The 11,480-nt window shown below is 66.4% G+C and overlaps 1 protein-coding gene across 2 annotated transcripts; it reads left to right on the top strand.

Annotated features, from left to right (window-relative positions):
• The first annotated feature begins 373 nt into the window (after positions 1 to 373).
• Positions 374 to 4,413, top strand: TMEM250 (transmembrane protein 250). 2 transcript variants are annotated; one of them, XM_021081256.2, is made up of 2 exons: positions 374 to 677; positions 1,964 to 4,413. In XM_021081256.2, the coding sequence occupies exon 2, from the start codon at positions 2,078 to 2,080 to the stop codon at positions 2,495 to 2,497; it is 420 nt and encodes a 139-aa protein (XP_020936915.1). In that variant the 5' UTR covers positions 374 to 677; positions 1,964 to 2,077; the 3' UTR covers positions 2,498 to 4,413. The 2 variants fall into 2 exon arrangements, with proteins under 2 accessions (XP_020936915.1, XP_020936914.1); XM_021081255.2 differs by lacking the exon at positions 374 to 677 and adding an exon at positions 754 to 1,724.
• Positions 4,414 to 11,480: the final 7,067 nt, after the last annotated feature.

Here is an 11,480-nt window from a genome sequence, read left to right as displayed (position 1 = left end):
TGTCAGCCAGCCTGGCCTGACTCCCTACTTTTGGGGACGTGTGTCCGTGGGCGGTGTCAGCCAGCCCGCTCCCGACACGCCGGGCTGCAGACACGCAGGACGGGGGCGGATCCCGCGACCAAAGGGGAGCACGCTCCAGAGGCCAGAACTGCACTGGCGGCGGGCTGCTCGCCTGCGCACCTCCAATCGCCTCGGGCGTAGCGACGCATGCGCGGGGGCGTGGCCTCGGACTCCTCGGCTCAGGTCCACCCTCTGCGCCTGCGCAGGACTGGCCGAGGCGCCGGCGGAGTACGTGAAGTGGTGTCGCCGGGCGGAAACGTCATGGGTCGCGCGCCGGACACGCACGTACCCACGCACGCCCAGGGGAAGCGCCGAGTTCCGGGCGCTCAGGGTCGGCCCCGAGCAGGGGGAAGGGAAGCGCTCTCCGTGTCGGGGCGGGCGGAGGGGCGTGAGGAAAGTCCTACGGTGGCCGCAGAGGGACGTTTCTACGGCTCCCACGCTGGGCCAAACGCCGCCGGGCGCCGGGCGCGGGAGCCCCTGGCCCTTCGGGGCAGCCCCGAGCGGGGACGCTTGAGGGTCCGGGCCGCGCCGTCGGCACCATGCGGCCGCCCTGCTCCCGGAGCCCCGAGGGACAGGCGGCCGCGCGGCTCGGGACGCCGGCGCGGAGAGGGCACCCGGTGAGCGGGCGGGGGTGCCCGGGCGGGGCGCAGGCGGCTCCCGGGGGCGCTGCGCGTCGGCCCTGCCTGCCTCCAGGATCCGGGGCCTGGCAGCCCCCAGAGGCGGGCGCCCGGACTCCGACCTGGAAGCCCGTGGCGCAGACGGGTTGCTTGCGCCCAAGTGATGGGAGGATGGCGAGCGGCCCGCCCCCAGCCGCGACCCCGAACCGTGAAGGGAGCACTAACGCCGGAAAGTCATTGGCTGCTGTCAGACCGGGTCTGGCCGAAGCCTGTGGGGAGGGCTGGGCCTGCGGGTAGGGGAGGGTGGACGTGCCCGGCTTCCGGCTCTTCCGCCTCTGGCCAGAGCAGCACGTGGGCGGCCCTTTGCCCTGACCCGTGGCGGAAAGGAAGCTAGCAGGAGCCCCTGTGCAGGCCTCCGGGCTGAAGGCCTTGTGGTGGAGGCAGATGCCCTGGACAGTGCCTCCCCGAGCCCGTAACCAACTTCGCTGCTAGGTTTTTACGCATCGGTTCTGTACTTGCCGTTCTGTGTTTCTCTCTCCATGATTTCGGCACGCCATAAATGGCGGTTCCTAGGCCAAACCAGGGAGCCACTTGCTATTTCTCCTTTCCTGGGGTGGCCCAGTCCATTGGGCTCCATGCCCTGTGATGACACCACTGGCCGTGGGCAGTCACCCTTTCTGCCAGGCACAGGCAGCCCCTGCCCTGTTATGCCTGCTTCCTACAGCACCCCTGGGAGTCCAGCACTGTCCACGTCCCGGTTCTGCAGAGCAGGGAGGGTTTCCGGGGTGAGGTGACCTGCCCGAGGTCCCTCCAGGTAAAGGACAGCACGAGGGTTCGGGTTCCGCAGGGGAGCCCAGAGCCCTGTACCTGCTGCCGGGTTCCCAGCACTTGGCCTGTCAAGTTGCTCAAGAGAATGGCTGTCTGCCCTGTGGGCACCCTCTCCCTCCACCAGTCCTGTGGTGGCTGCCACTCAGGGACTGATTCGCCCTGGATAAAGCAGCCACAGAAGTGCAGGCAGGAATGGGCATCCCAGATAAGAGCCAGACGGTGAGTCCAGGGAAGGGGACTCCCGCCAAGCCTGGGGGGTGGGGGGGGAGCTTAGCCAGGGTTTCTACCGGCCTTTCATGCCGTGTTGCTCTTTGGCGTGTCCTCAGCATTCGTTAAAAAAAGACTAACCCTGGGGGGATGTAAGCAGGTCCCAAGTCTCTGACTCAGTGTCCCCGCAGCCCCCGGCTGGCTGGTGGCCCGCGCTGACCCGGCTCCTCCCCCTGTCGCTCTCCCTGCAGGCCCACGCCTCCCCCGGCGCTCTGCCTCGGACCCCGGGGCCCGGGCGCTCATGACGCCTATGCTGACCGCCACCCGGACGCCGCCGCTGCGAGCCTGCGCCGCCGCCCGGCCCGATGCCGGTCATGCCGATCCCCCGGCGGGTGCGCTCCTTCCACGGCCCGCACACCACCTGCCTGCACGCGGCCTGCGGGCCCGCGCGCGCCTCGCGCCTGGCCCGCACCAAGTACAACAACTTCGACGTCTACGTGCGGGCGCGCTGGCTCTACGGCTTCATCCGCTTCCTGCTCTACTTCAGCTGCAGCCTCTTCACCGCCGCGCTGTGGGGCGCGCTGGCCGCCCTCTTCTGCCTGCAGTACCTGGGCGTGCGCGTCCTGCTGCGCTTCCAGCTCAAGCTGTCGCTGCTGCTGCTGCTGCTGGGCCGCCGGCGCGTGGACTTCCGCCTCCTGAACGAGCTGCTCATCTACGGCATCCACGTGACCATGCTGCTGGTGGGCGGCCTGGGCTGGTGTTTCATGGTCTTCGTGGACATGTGAGGGCCCGGCCACCTCGCCCTGGGGGGGCTCTGCTGGGAGCCCCGGGTGCATGCACCTGCTGCAGGTTCTTTTCTTGAGACCTGGGAGGCCGGGCCCGGTCCGCCCTTGCCCACAGACACCACCTGGGTGCCTGACCTGGGAGAGGAGAGGGCTGAGGCTTTCTGTGAAGGGACCTTGGCACCTGCCCTCCTTTCTGTGCGTGCTTTCGGGGCAGGACCTCCGGCCACCTGCTTGTGGTTCCAGGCTGCACTTTGCCGAGCTGTGCCAGGGTGGGAGCTGGGGGGGGGGGTCCGGTCTGCACTTGGGGAGCCTGTGTCCCTGTCCCCAATCCAGGACACTGGCATCGCCTCTGGAGTTCCCTGGGAGAGGGGCTGCCCAGGCGCACTTCTCGGGAGGGGTGTGACTGCTCCCGGCCCAGCCTTAGGGAAGCGTCAGGCTCCACCAGCAGACGCACCGCACTGCCACCAAGCTCTTCACTCTGCCCCGGGCCACCCGAGCCCTGGCCTAGCCCGCAGGCCCTCCGCCATCTGTCACTCTGTGAGGCGCTGGTCCTGAGTCCCAGGCTGGGCTTCAGGGTCACCTCGGTTTGCCTGGCAGGTTCCCAGATCAGGGTCAACCCAGAGGAGTGTGGGGCCCAGGGTCCACCTGTCTCCCTCCTGGGTGGCGGGTCCCAGGGCCCACCTGTCGCCCTCCTGGGTGGGCCTGTTGAGAGTGCCAGCCAGGTGCTGTCATCTCGTCAAGCGTCCGTTTCTGGGGAGGCGGCTCTGTCTTTTTCTGGCTTTGGGGGGCTTTCCATCCCATCCCCTGAGGGAGTGTCCAGGATGGAGACGTGCTTGTCGGAAACAGATGTCAGAGGTGGCCCGAGGGCACCAGGCTGGACCTCCCAGCGAGGGGCTCGGCCGCCCTTGTTCCTGCCTCGGCAGCTGTTAGAATGGAATGAGGGCGTTCCTGCGGAGGCTCAGTGGTTAACAAACCCCACTAGTGTCCATGAGGACGCAGGTTCAATCCCTGGCCTCGCTCAGTGGGTTAGGGATCTGGTGTTGCCGTGAGCAGTGGTGCAGGTTGCAGAGGAGGCTTGGATCCTGCGTTGCTGTGGCTGGGGTGGGTGTAGGCCAGCTCCAGTTCGACCCCTAGCCTGGGAACTTCCATATGCTGCACGTGCGGCCCTAAAAAAGCAAAAAAAAGCAAGTTGAACGTGGGCCGGAAAAGAGCAAGTGGCCCAGAGGGCTTCTGCTTGTGGAGAGAACACGCCGGAGGCTGGTGCTTGCCCAGACCCTCCCCCTGGCCTCTGCCCACTGGGGCGTCGCGGGCAAGTGAGAGGGACTGAGTAACTACGCTGGGGCACCAGCCAGAGGCAGGACTCAGGGCCCCAAATTGAGGGTGACACCTCAAATTGTCCCCACAACCCCTGGGCACGGGCGGTGGCCCCTGCAGCCCTGCCTGGCCTGCCAGCCCAGCGGCCAGGGGCAGCTGGCAGGACCATTATGTGCCCCCCGCGAGGCAAACCCGAATCAGGTAGAGAGCAGAAAAGTACTCGGCTGTGCGCCAAGCCCTTGACTCCGTAGCCAGCTTCGGGCTGACGCGGCCACGCGCGGTCCGGGCAGCTCCTGCAGGCAGAGGGAGCGAGTCCGCCTGACCTGCGTGGGTGGCGGGCCAGGAGCCGGCCCGCGCGGACCCTCTTCTCAGGGCTGCAGAGAGTCATTTGCACTGGATCACGCTGTTCCCGAAAAGCTTCGTCTTGTGTTCACTGGCGGCCGTTACCCGGGCCCGCCGAGGCTGCCCACGGGGGCGTGGGCGCAGGGCTGGGCGTCGGGGCCTCGGCGGCGCAGATGCAGAGCTGCTCCCTGCCGCGAGTGCCTGTGAAGTCCTTTATGGAATGAGCCACCTGCATTAAACTTATTTTTTTAACACCTTGATGGCGTGATGGCTTACAGCTCAAAACGTTAGGAGTTCCCGTTGCGGCGCAGTGGTTAACGAATCCGACTAGGAACCATGGGGTTGTGGGTTCCATCCCTGGCCTTGCTCTGTGGGTTAAGGATCCGGCGTGGCCGTGAGATGTGGTGTGGGTCGCAGACACGGCTCGGATCTGGCATTGCTGTGGCTCTGGTGTAGGCTGGCGTCTACAGCTCCGATTCGACCCCTAGCCTGGGAACCTCCATGTGCCGTGGCAGCGGCCCTAGAAAAGGCAAAAAGACAAAAAAAAAAAAAACCAGCTCAAAACGTTTATTCCTCTTCTCCAGGACGTAACCTGCCAACACCGCCACAGGGCCGTTTCTCTGAGTGAGACTGACACCTGCCACGCAGGAGGCCTGAGTGTGATGGGCTGCAGGGGCCCAGCCAGGCCTTGGGGCCAGGGTTCCACCACCTGAGCCTGTGTGTCCTGGGGTTTTGGCCGGGGTGGCCCGGCAATTTGTCAGTGCTGGCCGAGGGGCCTGGTGCGGGCTGGATTGAGTGCACAGGTAAGCGCCTGTCGCCGTGTGAGAGGGCGGATGGCGGTACGTGGGCCCGTCCGGACAGGACTCAGTTCCAGGGCAGACACTTCGGCACAGGAGGAAAAGGGACACAGGCCGAAGTTATAGTTCTTGTTTCACCAAAGAGCCGCTTGAAGAACGAGAGACGCGACCTCATTCAGCGTCTTTATTTCACAAAGGCCTCCGGCTTCTGGGCAGGGACACCCACATTCCTCTCTTTAAGGGTGGCGTCCTTCCACGCGGGGCTGAGGGTGGCGTCCTTCCACGCGGCCATGGGCACCAGAACGCGCCCTTGGAAGGCGAGCCTGGCTGCTGCCTCCGGAATTTGTGGAACTAAATGTTTCAGAGGGAAACAACCCAAGTCTGGGAGTTCTCTGGTGGCCGAGCGGGTCGAGGCTCCTGCCTTCTCACCGCTGTGGCTCTGGTTGCCGCTGTGCGGCGTAGGTTCGATCCCTGGCCCAGGAATTCCCCTGTAGCGCCTCTGTGGCAAAAACAAACAAACAAACCCCTAAACCAAAAAAGAGAACCTGAAGTAAACGTTGCAACTCTCATTTAAAAAAAAAAAAGTCCTTTTGGGGTTTAGCTTTCGATGGCAGAGTTGGTAAAATCCTTGTGAAAGCCTGGGGCCCCCCACCCCCCAAGCAGCGAGGACCCTTGGGTGTTGCCTTTTGTCTGACGAGGCCTTCGAGGCTCAGGTGGGCGCACTGCTTCCCAGGCGGCCCCCTTGTCCCCAGACCTGGGCCTGGGGTCTTCATTTCTCACGGGCTCCAGGCGATGTGGGGAAGGTGGATCCAGGCACAGGAGTGAACCAAACGTGAGACCACCCGCGGGCACGCTGGCTGCACTGGCAGCAGGTGGCAGTGGCTGGCACTGTCCCAGACTTGTCCTCACCATGCCGGAGCCTCGGGGATGCCCGCTTCCTGCCTCTTCCACAGGCCCCCTCGCATGGCCTCTCCTGGTTTGGGGCGAGTGGCAGTGTTGCCGTCGGCAGGTCTCTGGGCCGGTGCTGTGCGGTGGGGGTGCTGTCTGCACTGTGGGGCAGGCGCTGCCAGCCCCGTGGGGCCCTGAGTGCAGGAGCCGGGGCTGCCAGGCTGAGCGGCTGGGGTTGGGTCTGACCCCCCCTCCCCCAGGGCTCTGGTCGCCCTCCTGGACCATGCACTACACCTGCCAGGTGCTAATGGGGTTTCTAGTACCACGAGCCTGTGGGAGCTGAGGTGCTGGGGAGGGGCTGGGGCCTTCCTGCTGGGCCCCAATCCTCTGGCCAAATTTACCCGACGACCCCTGGGGACAGTCACCATTTTCAAAGAGCACGTGCTGAGCCGGCCACCGCGGGAAGGCAGAGGCTGTGTGGGTGTGCAGACCGTGCCCCGGTCACCTGCTCGGGTGCCGTCCAGGAGGGGTCCCTGGACCCTTGGGCGCCGCAGTCGGGAGCTGGCTGTGTCCACCCTGTGTCCCAGGGGAGCTGTGCCTCTGCTGGGAGGGGAGGCGGCCCCTGGACAGCGGTGATTTGGGAGGGGGCGGCAGCACAGCGGCCACAGAGCAGGAGGCTGGCCCAGGGCGGGCGGGGGGACAGTGCCCGTGGGGGCGGGGGGCGAGGTCTGGCAGGAGGATGGGCAGGTTTGCACGGAGATCCCTGGCGGGAGCGGAGTGTCTGGAGGGCAGCAGGTGTCAAGGCGGAGGTCAGGAGGTCAGGGCCGGGGCAGAAGCCTTCGCCGCTGAAGCTGCAGCCGGAGGAGGGAGTGGGGGAGGGGGGCCGAGGGGTGGAGTCGTGCTTTCTTCACACCAGGTGCCGGCAGCCCCTCGGCGGCCAAGCCCAGGAGCCAGGCTGCCTTTCCAGCCCGTCCCTCTGCTGAGCGACCCCAGCCAGGGGGAGGCAGCCCACAGTGGGAGGGAGGCCGCGGCAAGAAGGGGAGTTTCCAGAAGCCAGATGCTTATTTGCTGTCCAGGCCCCGGCCCCCGGCAGAGGTGGACAGGGGGCCGGTACCCGATGTCCTCTTTGTCCCTGCAGCCTGCAGCCACCTCTGGCAGCCCCGGGACGAGATGGTGCCTCCAGGGGCCGTCAGACCCTGCGTGGTTCCCCCCCCCGACCCCCCGGGGGGCCGGCCCTGCGGAGGGGGGGCAGCCTCACCCAGGCGGGTGGGTGGCTGGGGCAGGCGCGGCCCAGCTCTGGACCGGAGCGTGACCCCCAGGCCGCTGCGGAGGAAGGGCCATCCCCCAGGACCCGCCCGCTGCGGATGTTGGCGTTCCTGACCTTGAGAGGTCCCTGTCCCTGCGGCGCCTGATTGGACGAGGGAGGGTGGCAGGCGCTGGCTCCGTGCTGACTCAGCGCCTTCAGGAGGGAGCCGCTTCCTTCCCTGCGCGCAGGCCGGCCGCTGGCTTCTCCGTCTTCGGTGTTGTCTGGAAGGGCCCTCTCTTCCGGGAAGGCCCTTCCTCTCACTCTCGGGAGGCCCGGCTCCTGCAGGAGCCACTTTCCAGAAAATCCCCAGTCGTCTGACAGGTCCCCGAAGGGAGCCCCTCACCCCCCGCCCCCTGCCACCAGCATCTTTGCCCGGGAGGGGACAGGGCGACATGGGAGCAGCGGGAGCAGCTGATTCAGCGCTCGTGGGCCTGCCCCTCCCCCAGCCCCCGCCGGGCAGCGTGCCCAGGCAGGCTGGCAGCTGTGGCACACAGGGCCTCTGGCAGGATTGCTGTGGCTCTCGCTGTGTGGCCTGCACTGCGCCTGGGGGGTGGCGGGCTGACGCTGGGAGGGCCTGCGCGGGCAGGCGGGCTGCCAGGCGCCCTGGTGCGGTGGCATCCACGGCCTGATGCAGAAGAGGCCACTGCGGTCCCAGAAATCAGCCTGTCCCAAACCAGGAGATGGCGGACAACCACCCCCGGCCTCGTGTGGTCTCCCGAGAGCCCAGGTCGGGAGAATTCCACAGCTGCTGGCTGGTCAAGCCACCTACCAGCCTGATCGAGGTGGCCTGGAGCCCTGGGGTGGGAACAGGCTGAAAGGGGCAGGCGCTGCTACTGGTGGGGACCAGCCAGCTGATGAGAGCAGCCTGGGCCAAATGGGGCAGAACGAGAGGCAGCACCCCTAAGGACCCAGAGTGGCAGGTGGCCCGGGCGGACCCTGGGGCAGACCCTGAGCCCGGGCAGGAGGATGCTGGCTCTGTCCGCCACGAGGGCCCCGTAGGCACGTGTGACGGAGATGTGGGACCGTCCTCGGGTCCCCAGCCCAGGGAGGGCCACCGGGGGGTGGGGGGCGAGCACTGGGGAGGCACAGCCTGGAGGCGGGGACTGGGCAGCCACCCCAGATCATCCCTCTGGACCCAGCAGTCCTGTGGGCCCTGCAGTCCTGTGCCACCTGCTGTGGTCGGTGGCTCTGTCAGCGAACGTCTTCGGACAAAGCCCCAGAGGCCGATACGAGTGTCTGAAGAGTCCAGGCCACGTTCCCATCAGCCGCACGGGACCCTTGCTCCCTGCGGGACGAGGCCGGCCCTCCTGCCTTCTTAGACCCTTAATGACCAGTCCTGGCTGAAAAGCCGCGTGACCAGTGCCACAGAATCTATCAGTCCAGGCTCGCCCCTGGGAGGAGGTATGTCCCCTGCTGAGGGCTGGGGGGCACGGCCTGGGCTCCCAGGAGGCTGGCGGGGCTACGGGCCCTTCCCTCCTGGGGACCCGGAAGTTGGCTGTCCTTCCGCAGCGAATGCCACCTCCCTGGGCAGCGTGCGGTGACCTTCCTGGTAGGAACACCAGCTGCCCTGGTGAGGGATTCACGCCTCTGCCCAAGGTTCACCTGTGGGGATCACTTTGCAGAACCAAGGGGGCCTCTGTGGCTGGAGGGGGCTGCGGGCGGCCCTGCGGTGACGTCACTCTGGGCTTCGCGTCTGAGTTCTGTTCCATCCCCACCGCGGCAGATGCTAACGCGAGTTCTTTGTGTGTTTCTCAAGTCGTGACCCTGTTTTCGGGTTCCCTCCATGCATAAAAGCACCGCAGCAAACTCGCTTATCCGCACTCGGGGGCCGAGTCAGCCTGTCCCGAGCAGACAGGTCCCTGAGGTGAGTTTCGGAGCGGCCGTGGCCCCGTTCGCCCCTGCACCCCTCCCCGTGCTGGGCGGCTGGGCGGTGCGTGCGTGTGTGCGCGAGTGTGCGTGTGTGCACGTGAACACGTCTGAGAGCGTCTTCCCTTTTGAGTCCTGCCCTGTTCACAGGGCTCCGGGCAGGGCGGGTGGACAGTCCCGGCCCTGCCACCCTCTGGGCCCCGGGCTCCCTGTCGGTGCTCCTGGGGAACAGGAGGCCCCTGACGGCCCTGGTCCCCGTGCTCCTGCCCAGGAGGCAGTGGCCGTGCAAAGGCCCCGCTTCCCACCGGGCTCAGCTGGCCGCCGGCCGAGCTGGTTCACACGAGGACGGGGCTGGTGCCCTGCCCACAGCTGCTCCTCGGGCGAGATAAGGGAGAGGAAACGGAATCTGGACTCCCAGCCCGGGCGGCAGGGTTGCTGGGCGGCTGGGCCCGGAGCCGGTGGGGAGGGCCGTGGGAGTACAGCCCAAGGCCAGTGCTTCCTGGCGGGTGGGAGCTGCAGGGAGGGGGTGCCGTGGGCTCACCACGTGCCCTGCCACCCGGATGGCCCGGCGGCCGTGTTCTCTGGGATGGTGCGGGCGCCCTGCCTCGGGACAGGTCTTTGGCCCCCGTCTCGACCTCAGGGGCACTTCCTGGGCAGGGGGGCACAGCCTGTGGCAGGATGTCGGACCTGTCACGGAGACCTGGCATCCTGCACAGAGCTGTCTAGGGAAGGGGAGTGAGTGGAGGGGTTGTTGTCTCAGCGCTTTCGGGGCAGAGTATCCCGGAGCTGCTGGCTCATAAACGGCCAACATCTGTTTCTCACAGTCGTGGAGGCTGCAGGTCCAAGGTCCTGGGGCCGCAGATGAGGTGTCGGGGCGACGGTGGGGTGCAGCTTCTGTGAGCTCACGGCGGAAGGGCAGGCACCCTCTGCGGCCTCCTTCATAAGGACACGAGATGACCTCCCAATACCTTCCCGGAGGTTAGGGTTTAACAGATGAACCTGGGAGCCGCACCCACATTCAGACGGCAGCGTGTCCTTTGTGTGCCCAGGGCTGGCACTCAGGACGCCCTCCAGTTTCTGAACACGGTGTCCAGGGTCACTCAAGGCCATCGTAAGCTGGGTCTCCCTCCACAAGTGGCCACGGGTGTCCTGAGTGCTGAGTTATTCCTGGAAAGGCTGCGCCGCTGTTTAGGACTTGGCCCCGTAAGTCCTTCTACTTGTCTCACCTGGGTGTCTCTAGCTGCTGCTGCTGCGGAAGACTTTCCCTGTCCTGTGTGCATCCTGTCCGCTGCCTCCTTCCTCCTGGCAGCGTGTGCCCAGCTCTCACCTGCACCCCACAAAGGCACTGACTGTCCCTCACACTGCGGCGGCCGCCCTGCGTGAGTCGGCCAGGCCCTGCTGCCCCTCCTGCAAGGAGGGTCAGCACCACAGCCGCCCGGCCCGCAGCCTTCTTGGGAGCAGGCGGCAGCAGCTGCCTAACAGCTGCACTAAATGTTAGAGGGAAATTTAGGACAAAAGAGGAAGACGATTGGCGCATCCGATTTAAACTGAGGGGAGGCATCCAGAAGCCAAAACAGTGCTGCCCTAATTCACGCGCAGAGCGAGCCACGGGTTTGCAGCCTCTGACAGGAAACCAAAATACTCACCCAGTTTCCTTCTGTGCGAGGGATCCAGACTCACCTGACAAGGAGCCTGCAGACGTCCCCTAACCTCTGCGGGGCGGCCTCAGACACCCTCGGGCCGCAGGGTCAGAGGCGCACGTGTGCTGGACTGGCCGGAGCGTCTGCCCTGCAGGCCGGGTTGAGGCCGGGAGGGCATGTGGGAGGAGCCAGAAGCACCTGGGCAGACAGGTGCCCTGCCCGCAGCTCCAGCTCCAGCTCCAGCCCAAAGCCCGGCGTTCCTGGGCCCTCGCACCCCAGTCATGGGTGGGCTCTCGGCCCAGGCCCCCAGCTGGGGGAGGTGGTCCCGTGGGAGCAGAGCCTGTCCCCAGGGAAGGGCTTAGGGGGAGGGGTCTGGGGGAGGACCTGAGGTGGCAGGCCTTATCTCAGAGCTGCCTTCAGCCACCTAAAGCCCCTAGATGAGGGCCCCACCCTCGGTGGAACCGCCAGGCCCAGCTGGCTGTCGGGGGCTGATCTGTAGAAAGTGAGTGGCGGTGACGGTGGTGGCGGCCGGGGCGGGGGGCCTCTGGCTCCCCCTCCCCACCATGGACCGGGCTCTGAGCGGCCACTCCTGCTGGCCTCGTCTCGGCCTCCAACTCTGACACAGGGTCGGTGCTGGGCGGAGTGTGGGAACCTCCGGTTTCCGGAGCCCATCGGAGCCTCAACCACAGACCCGCAGTAAGACCCCGAGAGGGATGTGCCTTCAGCCCCGTCCATGAGGCAAGGGGACAGGGGGAAACAACTCCCTCTGCCCGGGGTCGGGGCGAAGTGCATTATGTGAAAAGGGCTCCTAAACCCAGCTCCGGTTCACC

This window comes from Sus scrofa, chromosome 1 (assembly GCF_054392235.1).
Source record: "Sus scrofa isolate SSC_HxYL_T2T_F1_AM1 chromosome 1, Sscrofa_HxYL_maternal_Yorkshire_Landrace_v2.0, whole genome shotgun sequence".
Lineage (NCBI taxonomy): Eukaryota > Metazoa > Chordata > Mammalia > Artiodactyla > Suidae > Sus > Sus scrofa.
The sequence above is the reverse complement of the archived record's forward strand: the minus strand, read 5'-3'. Positions and strand labels throughout refer to the sequence as shown.

Bases quoted from the DNA above. Each gene is read 5' to 3' on its own strand.
- TMEM250 (XM_021081256.2), top strand. From the start codon at position 2,078: ATGCCGGTCATGCCGATCCCCCGGCGGGTGCGCTCCTTCCACGGCCCG.